This window comes from Anopheles moucheti, chromosome 3 (genome assembly GCF_943734755.1).
Source record: "Anopheles moucheti chromosome 3, idAnoMoucSN_F20_07, whole genome shotgun sequence".
Lineage (NCBI taxonomy): Eukaryota > Metazoa > Arthropoda > Insecta > Diptera > Culicidae > Anopheles > Anopheles moucheti.
In genome coordinates, this window is record NC_069141.1 from 78,469,728 (window position 1) to 78,487,799 (window position 18,072).

Consider the following 18,072-nt stretch of genomic DNA (forward strand, 5'->3'; position numbering starts at 1 on the left):
TCAGGCCGTCGGTATCAATCCAGGCAGCTTCAGTCAGCCCGTTTTTTTCCCCAAACAACCCAGACGAAGCCCCATGGACCGCTTAGTGCACGTAGTGGCTCAGGACTGGGGCCGGAGCGTAGTGGGCAACCGGGGCAGCGACGACCTTGTGGGCAACCGGGGCAGACTTGTGGACGACCGCGTTGAATCCGTTGTGGTCATCGGCGGTGTAGTCGACGGTGCGCACCGAACCGTCGGGCTCCACCAGCGAGTACTGGCCCTTGACGACATCACCGTCGCGTTCCTCGGCCTGCGACTTGATGTCACCGGTATGCGGGTCCTTAATTCCGTAGTTGAACGAGTACTTCGGGTAGGCCTGTTGCCGGAAAACGAAATCACGAAACGACCCGCAGGGTTAACATTGCTGTGTTTGCTGGTTGCGTTTGCAATACTTACCACTGGCTCGGCAACGACGTGCTTCAGCACCGGGGCATGCACTGCGAGCGGGGCGTGGACCAGAGCGGGCGCACCATAGTGACCGTATTCGACCGGCGATGCACTGACGGCAACGGCGAGCAGAGCAATGGCAACGAAGCACTACAAAAGTAGATGAAACAAAACGAAAACCATTTAAGCATTCATCCGGGTTCGCACTGTATCACGATGATCTTAAAGTACGGTAAACTTAGGACACTTTATCCTCTCGAAAAAGAGGATCACAATTGAGTTGAAATTCGTCATGCACTGAGGCAGAAAGCGAATTCTATTGTCATTTAGAATTTATCTTGCAATATTCACTGTTCATTCGCACTCTATTTGTTTTAATTTCACTAAAGTTCACATGCAAAACCCGTATTCCGTACCTTCATGTTTGGAGGAGTTTTGTACTGCTACTGTACTGTGCTGAAGGAATGCGTGAGTGTGTGTCCGTACTTGCTGTGACACTTCGGTGAGAACCAAAACTGAACTGATGCCGACTGCTATGGCCAAAACGTCTTTTATACCGAAATTCAACTCCACGCGCCAAGAATGGCTTGCACGGCACCCAACGGTACGGCAGTTGTGGGGACGTTATGGGGTCTCAACGGTGGAGTGGTGATCTTCGCTCATGTTTCTCGATCGAACATGTCGCATAAACCGCCGGGAGGCTGTACCGTACTCCTACCCCGTGCGGGCGAAAAAAGCACTCGCTGAGAAGGGAGCCACCAGACGAAGTGGTGGAACGAAGGGAAAGGGGGGAAGGTGCTGGGGGAGACCATTGGGCAAACACCGAATCCAAACACACTCCCACGAACCATCGTTGCGTTCGCGGGGTCCTTAGCGGGGTTGGTTGGGTCGCGATGGGTGATCGCGAAAAAGGAACTCAACGCGGTACAAGTTTTCATTGAAAAGTTCCAAAAGCCTCCCCCTAAACCCCGCCACGGAGGAGCAGACCGAGGCTGACCGAGTCTGGTGGGTCCGTGCCATTCGATCTTCTTTGCCAGCACCGTTCTATGCACGCGATGCACAGGAAAGCGAGAGTGAGATCGAAAGCGAAAGTTAAGATCAGAGGGTGGAAAGGGAAACTCAAGGGAGGAATTGAAATCATGCAAGAGAACCACGGACAGAGACAGAAAGAGCTTGTGAGAGTGAGCGAGAGGAAGCAATGAAATCGTTACCACCAAACGTAGCCAACATAACGTGCCGCGATACGCGATTAAAAGTGAGAGTAATGAGTAGGACACTTGGGTACACATTGGTCCTGCGATGGGGGATGGGGAGATTCGGGGAAGAGCGCGTGGCCGCGATGGCAACCATGCTGGCAAGCACGCGTTTCGGAAGGGTAGAACACAGCCCAATCTTCGGACCCGATCCACGATTCGGTACGAATGGTTCCCTCTCCACCGTGCGGATCGATGATCGCGGCGCATGATCGCGTTAGGTGGAGGATTTCTTCTCAATCCATCTCTCAGTTTTCCAGCGGGCTCGTTTTGCCCTTGTCCCGGCGGCCGCAACCGTGCGCGAGCGTTGTGTCGCTAATGCTTCCGCGGCCATCGTAGCGCATACTTCATTCTGGATCGTTTGACCGCAATGGTCGGATCGAATCGTTTTGTGTGTTTTTGGATGTCCATTATGGATGTGATCTATTTTGTGTCATGTTGTAGCGTTGTGCAGTGTTAATTTTCTTTTCATCGTAAAATATTAGGAAGAACCGAAGAAAGAATTACAAAATTATTCGTTACAATAAAACGTTGATTTGTTATGTAGTTGGTGCTTGTTCACGAATTGAAATATTTATTTTTTAACGAGTGATTGGTGTTTCGGAAAGTACATTAAAATCAATGGAAATTCCAAATTGCTGAAAAAGTTTTATTAGCATGTTTCACCTTAAAACTTAAGAAGAAAAGAACATTTTACAAAAGAAGTGTTTAAGTTATAAAAAAACAATGAGCATATTCGAAATAAAACTTCTGTTTTTATTGTATTCTCGTTTTCGTAATTTTTGAAGAAATTGCAGATAAAAAATGCAAATAATATGCGCCTTTTTGACCCCAGAACATTTGAAAATTTGTGAACTGATTAAACAGAAATTTTGGTCAGGTTCTTTAAGTAATTTATTAGCACTCAACGAGAACTGTTTTTTAGTGAGCTTGTTTTATTTAAAGAAAAAATAGTGACAACAATTCGAAGCTATTTGTTTTTTAACATTAAACATAAGCTATTTTAGAAAGGAGATTTTAAAAATTGGACTACTTGATTACTCATTTAAGTACTTTGTCGTCGAAGAGAAACGTCCCCATGTGTCACTCTTGTGTTTTATTTTTTTTAGGAGAAGTTAGAAATTCCCTTTGTTAATTTAAAATGCTATATGCTATTTATATCAATAAATACAAAATTCTGTAATGAAATAAATCTCGTCGTATATGTTCTGTAATACCGAAACATTAAATGGTTGCTTAAGATTTTTATTGATAAATTATACCGTGGTTCTCATACAATTCGTGGCTCAACTTATGCATCATGGCTCTTATTAGGTTTCCACAACGTCAGATATCAGAACATTAGAAAAGCACATACTTATTGAAGGAGAATTCATTTAATTTAGGAAACATAAATAAAAAGCCATAGCTCGATATTTTAACATACACAGATTCTTCTCCTTGGCTACACTTGGCTACACAAATTAAAAATATAAAATAGAATGAATGAATTTTGTGTTATTCACACAGTAAAAAGTTTCAATAATATTATTAATAATATCAATTATACTAAAAATAATATAATATTAAGAAAAATATTATTCAAAAGAAACAAATATCCTGAAGACTGAATAAGATCATAAGATATGTTCTTGAACTTTGAAATGATACTCAATATTCAATATATTACAAATACTAAAATGACTTTAAGAAGTTTGTGCTTCAATTTAAATTTTAATTATGATTTGAATCAGTCTAAGATATTTTCTGCGCAAAGAATTCTTGCTTCAGTCAAATGCAATTGATGTTGCTGTAGCTTAAATCACTTTCGCACCGTACTTGAATGAGGATGACCCTGAAATATAAAGCAAATAAGATGAATTCGCCATATTTTCATCAAGTTCAACGCTACGCTAGTAACCTTTATACTAATCTTCCGTTTTTTAAGCCGCAAGCAACCTCATATGATCTCTTCATCACTTAACGAAGGCATAATTGATGGTAGGTTAAACGAACCGACAAAAACGGAAAGCGATTTTGATGATTTCATGCTGTTCGTTTAATTTTTGCACGCATTAGATTTGCCCATTTACCGTACCGGATCGGTAGCAATGTATAAGTAACAAAACAGCAACGGTAAGAAAAGTAACACGGAAAGAGAAAAAAAAACATACAAACTCCCCTCTGACTCCCGGTGTGGTTGGTTTCGATTCGTTTACCACACACTTTACAAGGTTTCAATTACCACGCGTGAACCACCACCACCACTACTAGAACACTCATAATTGTGCCCAAAAACCACGAAACCGTTTGGCGGCGTAAACGCCGGCGCAGCATGATTGCCCAAGATGCCCCGCTGGGGCTGTTGAATGTTTTCCCGTTGAAAACATAGAGCGACTGCGAGACAGAGAGAGAGAGGGAGTAAAAACGCATCACAAACTTCACATCACGGCCAAAGGCCATATGTGTGAGAACTTCATTCGTGCCGGACTCTACTGCCGTTTATAATCGTGCATCGAAGCCCCGCTAAACGCTGGCACTACTCGGGGACTTCTCCCAACGCTGCGGGCTGCCATTTTATGTATGTTTATGTCACGCTAGTTTCTTCCGATCGATCGATTGCTGTTGCTGAGATTGGGTCTGGTAAAAAAAAAACCGAACACTAAACTTTTAAACGTAACCGTATCTCGGATGATGCAAAACCTGATACAGAAAATGGAATGCGTCATTCCGGCTTCGTGTAATTATTGTGCCCCGGGAAGCGATGCCAGGGACGCATCACGTGCCGGTGACATTGGAGGGCCAAACGCTGAACAGAGTGTTTGAAAATTGATTAGAAACGCGAAACGCGATGTGGCCGAACGCAAACACTACCAGAGACGAGAACGAGAGACTGCGGTGCGCGACGCAGACGAAATCAATCTTTAACAACAAACGAAATAAAAACAGACATCGCGCACGTCTCCCCAAGAAGGATGCGGTGGAGATTGATTGCCGCGCCAAAACATCTACCCACCAACTCCCGCCTTCCGTTCGCCTGGCTGGCGTGTGCGATTGATCTTGATCTTGATGAGCCGAGGAATGGCCCGAGGAAATGGCATTCGCCTTTTCGTTGAACGTCAGGCAAGGGCGCGTGCGCTCCAACCCATTGTGGCACGTAAAAATGGGAATGGGTTAAAATGCAGCACAAGAATCGACCATAATTTCAGTCACGATCTATCTATCGATGCTTTTTTATGGCGCATCTTATTGGCCGGCGGTGGCTGCGTAGTTTCTGACTGCCTTGGGCCGCCCGGTCTGTTTCGATCCGCAGCCAAAAAACACTATCGGGCGCTGTAATCGTTTCGCTTCACCGGCGTCCGACGTAGCGCGACAATACAATTTAGCGATTGTGGATAGGTAAATAGGGCTCCATAAAAGGAATGCGACATCAAATGGTACATAATTTGTGTCATTACCCCCTATTTTTGTCCCTTTTAATTAAGACACTAACAATTCGATCGTACAAACTGCTTTGACCATTCCATCCTTGAATGTGTTCCAATTAATCGTTGATATTTGCTTTTAAAACTGTTGCAATGTCAAAGGTAATCGTTTAATATAAATAAGTTACAAATAACTATTCTAGCTATTTCATAAATTTGAATCCTACACCAATTTGAAGACTTTAAAATTCAATTCAAAATTTCAGACTTAACTTTACGTTTAAATTTTTTAATTCGTTCTTACGTTTAAATACTTAATTATTTGAACGTTAATTATTTGAGCTGTGCCTACTTGATGAAAAGTTCCTTGACAGTTCTACGAAACGGGCAAAAATCTGCTAAAAACGCTTGAAATATATTTTCGATGAATTCCTATCCTAACCACAACCAGCTCGTCTGCTCGTACGATTCAACATCTCATCATTTTAATGAGCTTTTAATAGATGTATCATCAAATTCACACATAAACGGCAATCAACAGCAACAGCGGCACCCGAACGAAGATAAATCATCACACATTGAAAGCGACAAAGCGCAGCTCGCAAAGTGTGGCAACCGGTAGCCCGTGCATGGGTTGAGTGGGTCTTTTAGTTTTAAAAATAATTAATCGTACAACCAGCACGATAACAGACACCGATCGTATCGTAAAAATGGTTGGCTTGTCTCGTTCATGCTACCATTTCTTCGCCTTTCGTTTGGTGGGTTTGTGTGTGGGGAAGGGAAGGGTGAGGGGTTTTTACAGCCGAGCAAGGAAGGGCTAAACCCCTAACATGCCCCCCCTCCCCCCAAACCCATCGATTAACGTTCCATCACCGTATACGGCACGGTGGCACAACACCTCCATTGTAGCGCTGCAATCGATTTTGGAGGAAGAAACAAGAACGAAAGACTTGTGCGCGCGCATACGCGCAAACAAGCGACGAACCCTTTTTTGTGTGTGTTTTTGTTTTTCTTTAGATTTGTTTGAAAGATTTGCTCGATTTGGGTCAAGGGCTGTGGGAGGAGTGAAAAATACAAAATAAAACCTGAAACACACACGCACACACACACACACATACTGTACATTAGCAGCGTTACAACGAGGAAGCTCAATCAAAACGCACTCGCAGCCATCGTGCCTTTGCTTGGAACACCGAACGGATGCATTGCATTCAATGCCTCGGGGTTGCCTGACAGTCTGCCTAGCTGAACGGTCGGGCAGCCGCTCGCACATGGTAGATATTGGAGATTTATTTATGTCCCCAGAGGCGATCGTCCCGCGGGCCTGGAACATGGTACGGGTCGACCCAACCGAACCCGGGGTGTCGCGAGAAGAACACGAGCGCACCGTAGCACTGCAGCGCTTGTAGCGGAATTTCTCAATCCATGTGAAACTGCCAACTGCGCCACCACATCTCGTTGCGGGTCTTATGGCTGCTGCACGAACGTTTCATCTACCGTGGCGGCCACCAGCACGGGCAGTCACTCAAACCCACCGAAGAGAGCACCTCTTGCCGGTGCACCCGTTATTGAAAGATGAAAGCGAAGGAAAGGAAAAGAGCCAATTTCGTAATCAGTTCTCATTTGCTGCGTACATTTCGTTCTTTTTTGTGTTAGTTCTTCCTGCGAAACACCCACCGCCTCCCCCAAACCGTACACCACACACGCACTCGCCATCGATTGGTTTTGATTTCGGCAACGGCCGCGCAATGGTGACGACGAAACCGTCCGATGATCGTCGCACTTAACCTGACCACACGATCGCAACGCAAGAAAGATCCATTTTCCAACCTTTCGCACCACCAACGAGCGGCCAGGGTCATTCGGGGTCGGTCACCATTCGGTGCTACTCGAATTTTTACGACCTTATTCGATGACACTTATACGCATTCAGTTTAGCAAACCGTTTAGCACCACCCGGTGCAACACACATGCGAGCAAAATGCAAGTAGAAGAGAGCAGAAAAAAAGGTGGAACGTAAATTATCCTCACCGTCCAAAATCGAAACCATTTCGGAACTGTCCGGCATTAACTTACTCTTGCTCGCCCCAGCGCTCGGGTTGTAGAAATTGCAAAACAGTTCCAGACCTTGCGCGAATTTACGCACCGAAAGCTGTACTAAACCCGTAAGTAGACGCCACGGTCGTCGCCACAGTCTGCGTTGCTTGATTTGATATCTTAATGCGGTGGAGATATTGCTTTGCATTAGCTGTCGCTGTCAATCGGTGCAGGTCACAGGTGTGGGACATAAACCTACTTCGCAGTCATTTCCACCGATGGTTCGCGTTGGCGAAGGTTACATGCGATCGGGTCAGATGGTTTTTTTTAGGCCAAATTGCAGTTGTCACCGTTACCCAGGAGTGGTGGGGAAAGCGAATCGAAAGATTGCCCAGGAAGGAGCTCATTTTTACTTCAAAAAGACGAAGAATTTTCTATTCATTCCCAGAAGAATTCCATCCAATGGGAGCAAAAACCATGGCAATTTGATACGAAATTAGTCTTTATTGCTCAAATATATTTCTTTTATACATTATTGCATGCGTTCATTGCATTGCAAATTTTTCCTTCTTTCAAGCTCTTACAATATATTAGATCTTTATACCTCAAACTATCAGCGACTTCGTTGTTACCAGTCAAAAGGTGCCCACATTCGTTCTCAATAAACCAACCGAGATAGAATTCATGTTTCTGTTTTACTGCACCCCCGTTTAAATAATCCCTAAAGATTTTATTGAACTATTAAACCAGAGCTAGTTGGTTAGACGAAGAAAAGCTATAAAAAATCGTTTCGCAAAAATGATCGCAAGAACTAACCCGATGTCCTTGAGCAGCGACCTTTACCATATCCTGCATCTCCTTCGCCAATCGATCATAATCAGTGTAACAGGGAAACTAATTAAAGCAAAACTTCGTCTCATAAAAATGATGCATCGACTCATTTCCTGTTTGCTCCGAGCCTCGCTCTATACATAAAACTTTAACAGATGTGCGTGGTAGAGTTTTCATAAGGAAAAAACTACGCTTCTAGCACAATAATTATTTATTCACCAAGTCAGCCACACCATTAAACAATATTACTTTCGTATGCCAGTTTTGATGACCCGGTACGGTGCTTCGTTATGCTTAAGTTTTGCGCCGTCTATAGGAAAGGTTCATGTTAGCGTTCTGCCTACGATTGCTGTCTGATTGAAACTCTCTAAGGGAGTCACCCTGACTCCTTCAATCGATATACAGGCATTTCTTTGTGTCTAGCCTTTAAAATATTATGGAATATTATACCCTTACCTTCTACCTGCATTTATATAGATATTATTAATATATCCTAATAAATTAAATTTCCACTTTAAACCCCAGAAAACTTTCTTGCACGGATAACCAAACATAAAAAAATTGTATGAAAGTTTATAAGTTTTAATCCAAATTAAAACACTAATATTAACAATCAAACTTCCACATAAGCCCCTAAAAAAGATTAATTTGATTGGGACAACTTGTCCAAATGACAATAGCCAGGCATTAACACGCTACCGCCACCGACTGCGTGAGGCTTCAAATTTGGCCACATTTTCATCCCAGCCCAGCTCCGTCTTTCAATCATTACCGATGAACGCAATGGGGTCATCACGATCGCGCTACCTGTCGTCTGTCATCAGCGGCTTCTATCTCCTGCGCGTCTGATTTATGATTGTGCAAAACCGTGATTTATACAAAAGAACCACTACAATATCTTTCACTTCACATCGTCCTTATCCAGCACAAACCCACGATTTCGAATTCGTTTGCGACTCGAGCTTTGATGCGGGGGTGGTCACCAAAAAGGTGCGTGCATTGTAAGACAAAAAAAACGTCAACGACAAACCGCACCGAATGACCGACCGCCGGGGGGGGGGAAACACTGTTCTGGCATTGGCGTCTCGATTGACAGACGGATTAAGTACCCAAGGTCTGCCAAGGTATGTTCAAGCTAATCTACTCTGCCCCTCGCAGGCCAATCGGTGGACTTCTTCGGCTGAAACTGGAGTTGGAGATTACGCGTTGGTTGGAAAAGTTTTTTGTTTCTGGTTTGTTTTCTCACCCGGCGAAAGGAATGTTTCGATGGAGTGTCACATCGTGTTGTGCAAAGTGTAATCTCACAAATAATCTTTAGTTATTTTAAGCCTGAACGCGCGTAATCGGTCATTACATTGTGCTTCATCGATAGTACATTGTAGTCTGGTAGATTGGTCGTACTAAAGTTGAATGTTTATGTAAATAAGTACAATAAGTTTGTTTCCTTAACTTTGTGTGGGAGAGTGATGATTAATGTTTGTGGAAAATTTTTTTATACTCTTTAAGTTAAATGCTTAAACACAGGTATTAAAGAAACGAAACCGATGATATATACAATCATTCGAATTGGAACTTTCTTAACAACATTAAGAGCTAAAGAATGAACTTCCTTTTAGTCCACTATTGGACTATATAATATAAATATACCATGAGAACAATACAAACAATCAAATCCTTTACTTTTAAAGCGACGGACACTGATGTCCAATTTGCATAATCACCTTACTTTGACAGGTCAAAATTGTCCGTTACCGCGTGGTCTATTACAAAAAATTGGCCACTCAATTACATCCGTATTGACGAAGTGTTACACCGAAGCATCATCAAAGGACAAAGCAGCATTACGGACGAACCCATTAGCTTATGACAGAAAGCATCGCTTTTCGACCCGTTGTGATGTACTTGGCTAAAGTAAGTAAGCCATTGAAACGATTGGAAATTTGTTGAACGATAGAAGTATGCTGCAGCTTGCGAAAAATAATACCCACACCGATCGAATCGATCGATCGGCTCCGGAGCTGAAGGAGGCCCGGTCCATGATCGCGTATGCAAATTCTGAACCATTTGAACTACGTGCACAATTAAACGGATTACATAATGCGCTGGGTCCCTGCTGCTGCTGCGGCTGCTGCTGGCTCTCTTCCCTTGTTTGATTCCCTGCTCGCCAAAAAGGGCCAGCGAATCGGGGTGATCAGGGTGCGCTTTTTTCCGCTAACCTACTGAGGCGACGGCACACAAACACACCGGCAGAACACGTGTTGGTTTTCTTTCTCCCTTCCCGCATGGCAAACTTCAGAGACCCGATGTCCCCTCGGTTCGGGCTGCATGATCGTTGCTGCTCTCCGTGCAATTTCTAGCAGGATCGCCAGAAAACCGCACGCTAGCGATGAGAAAAAGACAAAGAGAACAACATCTAACCTATCCTTCAATCGCATCGTCTCCTGTGAACCAGCTGTGACTGTTTCTTACCGTAATGAAGGTACCGTGTAGGGCCGGTGCAAAATCAATAACGTCTCCTTCTGCTGCTGCTGCTGCTGCTGAAACGATCCGTGCAAAAGGTTAACGCCGTGACGCTGCGAACGGGGTTCACCTCGATACCGATCTGATGCCGGTCGTCGGTGTTGTTTAGTCCCACTCCGGTGCGGAACGTGGATGATTCGCAGGTTCCCAGATCAACATCGTCTGCCACTCTTCGGACCCTGCGCGGCCGATACCGCGGATGCGGCCTCTAACCTTACCGGCTCGATGCCTGCTGCTTCGGCCTACAAATGAATGATCGCTTTCGACGATAGTTAATGTATCGGCACTATTAACATTGCAACCTTCCCGCCCGCTGGTTGCTCAGCTTCGTACATTAATCGTCCGACCGACACCGGTTGACCCCCCGGTGGGGCTAAGGGTACGATGGTGAATCTGGCGCTGAGCTTGAATGGATATCGTATGTTGTTCATTTACCGCCATGTGTTTGGTCGAATGAGTCGAATATTGTTTTCAATTATCTTACCATTTTAATCACATTTAATTATCGCACGATCACCACAAAAATAGTCAATAACATTATTACAGATTTTGAACAGCATGTAGAACAGAAAATAAGCCGACTTCATTTAAACTTATTCGAAGGAGTAGACCATCCTGAATCAATGAGATTATGCTTCCGTCCCTATTTTATAAATTGACTTTTAAATTATGTAATATTTATCAATTAGTGTTTGGGTGAATTTATCGTTTGTATTACCCTACGATTTAAATTTAAATGTGCGCAACAGCATCACAATTTTAAGGCATTCTATTCTTACAACATAAATGATCCAGCAGTATGCGGGAAGGCTAGGTGATCTAGGTGTCCTTTTGAAGGTTATTTTTGAAGAAAATGCGGTCTTAATGATTTTATATATGCAGTTAATGCTAAAAAGTTCAACGAATTGCGACATTGTGTGCTGTAATACTGATCTAATCTGATCGCCAGAATAAGATCAGCTGAAGCATAAGCATAAATTGCACCAGATTTTTAATTACAGGTTTAGATTTTTTAACAAATTGCACGCAAATTACCAAAATATAATTAATTGTCAAATCACAAAAGTGTTAACTTGATGTGCCAATCCCACATAATAAGTTCCATACTAAAATCTTGAAAGTGGCTCTATACATTTCAACATGTTTAATACTCACAATTCACACTTTTACTATGGCTCAGTACTCAGCAATGAAAAAGAAAATTTACGTTCGGTGCTTTATCACCTGCTAGTTGCAGCAACGTTCAAATTAAACGAACCCCGAAGAAGAAATTCTGCTCACATTCGGCCCTGACACGTTGTTTATTAGGTGTACTGGATTTTTACCCGCATGTCAGTGGGTCATCTGGTTTGTCGCGTTCGTTCGCGTTCGTTCGCAGCGATTGAAATGGCATCTTGTCCAATCAATGGACGATCGATCGCAAGTCCACATGAATGTTGCTCTGTATGTATGCATTTGTGCGTCTGTGCTTTTGATCTCTCAGTGCCGTTTTTTCTTCAGACTAACTATCTTTCGTGCACCTCACCGTTATACCACCGAGCGACAACTCGTCCGACGATGGAGAAATGGAACTCATAAACATTGTCACCAAATCCGCCAAAGCCCCCAAACGACCGCAACCGCACGGACACGCACGAACCGAACGAACGATTGCAACATTCTGCTCTATAAAACCGTGCCGGGCAGTCTTTCTCTTCCTAGACGCGCCGCATAATCTGGCAAATGCGGCGAAACAAACCTGTTATCCGATTTGACGAACGCACGGCGCACCCGGCCCGGCTGGCATTAGGCAGGCGCACGGGCAAGAGAACGCTTGTTAGCCGGGTCTGGCCGAACCGAACGCGAAATCGCACTGCATGTTGGCATCGCCGGCGTTCGTCGATGGAGGCAGCATCTGAAACATACCGGGCGCAAAGATTATTAAACTGTACCGATGCCGGTTGCCCTGGACGAACGCCGTTCGCTCGCAATTATCAAATGGTTAATGCCATAATTTTATGTAATCATAAAACGTATCGCTCCTGTCAATTAGCAAACCGATTTTAGTCATTTCTAACGAGATCACAGACCACAAATCGTACTGGCCACCGCGAGAAGGGTTTCGGTTTTCACACCACTGGAAAAATATTACCCTAGTTATTTATTCTTAGAATCAGCATTGAAACTAGCAAAGGTATTCCTTGCTTAATTAACTAAAGCAACTTTAATCCTAAGTTGTATTTGCAAATAGAATATATTAGCTTGAGTATACAATATATTATGGTAAATTAAAATTAGTTAATCAATAATAATAATCATATCGGAAGTAGAATTTGCAATTTATTGCAAAAAAGACATCTGTAATTCATAGAAACAATCCTAAAATTTTTTTTTATTTGGAAAATCAATAGCAAATTTCCGAACAAACTATGCATTAAATAGCAAAACCGATGCAACATCCATAGTAGAGATACAATCAAATGCAATCTTAGAATTGAATTGTCTACATTAATGCTAAAGCTCCCTCAGAAATAGCCACATATCAACATAGGCATGCGTCTTTCAACACCCAATATCCATTACGATTTCTTCTCAACATCAGCACACGTCACTCAGCGATCAATCAATCACATTTTTCATCCCATTGGCAGACGATCCTGTCACATTCGCGAGTGTCCCATCAATTTATCTTCCCTTCACCCCTAAACGCCTTATCAATTCAACCTGATGATGGCAACTCTTTGGGCAACTCCGTACCGTCCCTCACCAGCTCCGATGCCATCTTCATGGCCCTGTCCGTATATATATAAGATATAGATATCAAACCGTTTGAAAGTGTCTCTTAATCACTTTCCGGGCTACTTGTCACCAATGCGCAGGTAAGTGAGTACCGAGCAAGCTTCACGTGCGACTTCTCCGGTTCCTCATTCGGATAGCGTGGTCCGTTTTTTTGCGTTCAATTTTCCCTCTGCACAACGGTTGACATTTTGCTTGATGAACGCTTGACGCCACGGACGATCATCACGAAACCACGCGACACCGTCCGAGCTTGTCAACGCCATGGTGTTGGTTCGCTGTCGTAACTTATGCCCGGTGAAATGCCGTCTCGATGCAACTTCAACTCAACAACAAAGTTGCACCAACGGTGCAGGTTCGAGTGCACAATTCGCTGGACGTACGAATCTTATGATATTAGAAAGCTTTTGTTTAGTATTCACGGCGGAAATAAGATTTTCTGAGGAAATGAAAGAAAACAATTGAAATGAAGGCGATGTCACGTAATATATCGTTCACGGGGTTGACAGCGTTATTTAATGTCTACGTTCTAACGGCGCACACATTTCATACTAACTAATTCCATGCAAATGAAGCTTTGTATGGGAATGAAATATATTTCAATCTAATTTTTTTTTTAGTAAATTAACTAAAATGTTGATAGCGTTACCCAAAAAATGCTCACGTAAGTGCCCCAATAAATGTATCTTACCGCACTGCAAACAATTATATTTAAATAAAACTTTTCTCTTCACGACCTTCATGCAAACGCGCGGTTGATCAACACCTCATACGAAACATACACCTCCAAATTGTGCACCAGCACCATTGTCCCAAATCTGTCCCTCAAATCGTCATTCTTTGCCCACAGCTTCGCGTGTCCTTGTCCACACAACCGCTCGCACATACCGCTCGGAAACAAAGCAAAAATCCGCTTGAACGCTGTGAACCGTTTTGCACATGGTGACCCCATTGTTTAGGCGAACCAACAATTAGCTTTTGCCAAACCTTTTTGCAATCCCACCAGAAGGAAGCCACGGCACGACGACGCGGCGACGACGACGACGAAAATGGGTTTTGTACGATTGTCACAGGTGCAGCAGCAGCAGCAGCAGCTTTTTGAACATGCTCGCAAGCGTGTCTGGCCCTGTAAGCGCCCACGAACAGGGAAGGGAGAACAAGCGGGAGTAAATTACCCGACAACAGCCCGGTTGATCCTTTCTGCACTGCACGAACCCTTTATGCTGCACGAACCGTACAGCCCACCGGGTGACCTATGCGAACGGTATTACCCGACCGATCCACTACAAATTGCTACGATCGAAACATTTACGTGTAACTTCATCGCATTGACCCTTGGCTTTGTGGTGGCCAGTCAGCAGATCGGTGTTGGGTTATATCAAGCAAACGAAGCTCATAGTGCTGATGCTCTACGTCTTTATGTAAAACGTAATACGATGATTTAATTGTTTGTATTGCACCATAAATCGTTATTTTAAATCAATGTTGTGTATGACTCTCAGTCACGAGCAATCATACACCTGACACCAACAGAGGGATTGTTAAAATTCATTAAATCACTATAGTGTTTATTATTTTTCAGCTGCATAAATCAACCTACAGAGAGTTGCAATTGAGTTTAATTTACGAGCCAACCAACCGATGGTAAAGCGAGCTGGCAGTAATTACTCCGCTTTAGCATATTACATTGACCATTTTATTTAAATGCCTCATCACTTTTAAGCCCATTTCAATTGCTCACCACAACGGCCTCAGTCTACTAAAAGCTGTCTTCAGACATACTCGCACTAGATCAAATGACTGGACCGCGGTCAGAGTAAATCGGCTTCAAATGAGTACTTCATATGCTCACGGTACAGAATGGCTTCTTGCCCTTTCTTTTTATCTCTCGCTCCTTATTTTTGCTTCCCGTTCTCTCTATCTCTCTCTCTTTAACAGTACCTTTTCTCCTTTAAAAGCCATCGCTTTTCCGCGAAACCTCGCGCAAGGCCCAATGTGACTCTTTGCGCTCCGGTTGCATGTGCACGGGGCCTTTCCGTGACACACTGGCACAAGATTTATGGCATTTCGAAATTTGCGCTCACACTCTCCACCGAGCGCGCTGTCCACCGGATTGGGAGATATTTGCATTTTAAGGGTAGCTCCGGTGTACACGGCACGACACACTCACTCATTCGCTGAACTATTTGTCCTCGAATGTCGCTTTGCGCGTTGTCCCAATTGGGTCCCGAACGAAGCGGTACTTATTAACACATACCCGTGGTACTTGCTTACCACGCATTCAGATGCCAATAGATTTGCTAAATGCTGCCCATCCTAAGCTTTTGGTAAGGTTTTATAAACTCACCGTCAGTCTTCATACCGTTCCGCAATGAACAGAACGAACGTAAAGCTGAACATCAATCACGCGCATAACAAAAGACTTGGTTCGATTGCTTGTAGTTTTGTAAGCGACGAACCCGATTTTCAGTGGCAATTTGTTCTTTAGTGCTCGAAACCTTTCGTACGTCTAGCAATTAAATAATCCAATCCGTTATTTTAAATTTAGAGCTCATTCATCAGCTAATTTACAAAACAAATCCTTTATAAGAATACTCACAACAAAAAAATCAAAGAAACTCGACAACATATTCTTCTCATTTAACACAACAGACTTCAAAACAATTGAAAAAAAAACATCATACAAAAATCAATTAAATAACTCTCCTTGCTGTAGCTCCATATAAAAAAAACAATAAACCACTCACAGACACACACTTTGAATCGCAAAATTGCATCGATTTGCCATCTGTCGGTTGAAATTAGCATCAATTTTAAAACAATTTCCTCCCACCTCGAGTGTCATTCATCCGCATAGAAACCGATGCGGATGATTCATCGGTAAGAGATACTGCTAGCAAAGAAACTTCGCATCCATCACCACAGTTGTCGTTTCAAGTCTTCTCTGAAGGTATAAAATAATTAATCACCTATCGGAACACACTGTATCCAGCGGGCCGGAGGAGCCGTTCCTAATGTACCGGTTTATGCACCGGCAAATGTTGGTTATTTATTTTGACCCACCACCCAGCATCGCCACCTTCCACGTTCAAGGCTCTGGTTGACATAATTACACTCTTGCTTGGCGAGCGTGCCAAACGCGCGGACGGACGGACGACAGAGAACCCGAACGCGAGTTCTGTCCAACCCGCACTCGAGAATTGCGCTGCATCATGCTGATCTTAGGACGCGCCAGCACTCGAAATAATCATAATCGTGACTGCATTACGGGCTTTGATTATTAATCACCAGTGCAAACACACTGGCGAACGAAGCCGGTGTGAATTCGGGCAAAGTACACGACCGGGTACTGTGGCATTTATGGCTAAGTCTGAACGGGGAATCTTTACCGTCAATTTCGTATGGGTTAGTGCACCCGCCCGCCCGATCGCTGTGGTTCGGTTGGGTCAAGCAACGAAAGGTCTCCACGACGGCACATGGAACACCGCGAGCTCTCCCTGCGGGCTTTGCGCCGGAAACGGAGGATGTGATGCAATTGACGCTTTGCAGCGGCAATGCGAATGACAACTGGTTGCTGCGGGTGTAAAGTTTTCCCCTCGAGTGGCGGAGGGCTTAAGCGGTATCCTTGAACTAACGAGCGGTGATCGTGAATTATTCGATGCAATTTTATTGCATCCCGAGCACCCTGCACGCGCCCGGCTTTTGACAAGGTTACTTATCAATATGGCCGAGGCGCTGCAAAACAGCGACGTGTCAAAACAGAGTATAATTATTTCGCTCGCAAAACCGGTGGCACGGTGGCCACCATTGCGATCGTATAATTTACCCACGGAAGGATGGAAATAGAAAATGGACATTTTGTTGCGAAAATCTTGGCACACTCACAGCACCTCGTCATGGCACTATTAAATAACTTTAATTGCATCACGAACTTTGCAAACTCTGCAGAGTTTTGTTTCATACTCGTAAATGTTATGGGTTGCCGTCGAGTTTTGCCGGCATAGTCGGAGATCGTTGTGGTGTCGATTCATGCTAGAATGTACTGATATTGTTATAGAATGTTGGGTACGCATGATGAACTATCCAGTTAAAGAATAAACCCCTGAAACAGATTATGATTTTCCTTTTAAATGGTTTAATTTTCAATCTAAAGACAGATTTTTGTAGTGAAACGATATCAAAAATAAAACCGTAACAATATGTAACACACGTCACTTTTCCAACTCTCACGCTAAACACAGGGAAAACTCCTACTCCGCGAAACTCTAAATCATAGCCACCGGTTAAAAATGGCATCCTTTGTAGTCTTGAGCAACCCGCGCGATCAATCCACCGATCAATCTTATGCCCGATCGGACCACAAACATTGACAGTCGTGACCAAGCATGCGCCAGTTTATACCACTACCCCATTAGATTGGATGGGAATGAACCTCAAAAACGTTGATCTCTTTCTTTACCTCTCTTGCTCGCTGCCCTCGTTGAAGTCTTTCGATCGTCTAATCTCCCTATCGAATATTTATAACTACAAACACACAAACACACACTAGCGTGCCAGCAGCGTAGGAATGAAGTCATTTAGCGATGGACGAAGGGTTTGTCTGTAGTGAACAAAATTTATCGATTTATTCATACCAAGCGACGAACCGAGTTTCCACCTGTCTACTACTGCCTCGACCGCCACGCTGTCGTAACCGATGCACCGTCATTTGCATCTCGTCGCGCGACTAACGACACCGTTCTGTTTCAGGTGCATAGGAAACAATCGATCCATTACCGTTTGGCCGATCTGGTGTCGGATGCCCGCCGGTCCTTAAGTGAGCAATC

The 18,072-nt window shown here is 43.8% G+C and overlaps 1 protein-coding gene across 1 annotated transcript; it reads right to left on the minus strand.

Moving 5' to 3' along the window:
- Nucleotides 1-82: 82 nt before the first annotated feature.
- Nucleotides 83-909, minus strand: LOC128302083 (cuticle protein 8). The gene is made up of 3 exons (XM_053038808.1): nucleotides 843-909; nucleotides 436-576; nucleotides 83-355 (listed from the first exon to the last, which is right to left on the minus strand). The coding sequence occupies exons 1-3, from the start codon at nucleotides 846-848 to the stop codon at nucleotides 83-85; spliced, it is 420 nt and encodes a 139-aa protein (XP_052894768.1). The 5' UTR covers nucleotides 849-909.
- Nucleotides 910-18,072: the final 17,163 nt, after the last annotated feature.

Excerpts from the sequence above, each read along its gene's own strand:
- LOC128302083 (XM_053038808.1), bottom strand. Across the intron at positions 356-435 it reads ACGTCGTTGCCGAGCCAGTG|GCCTACCCGAAGTACTCGTT; the intron begins GTAAGTATTGCA and ends TTCCGGCAACAG.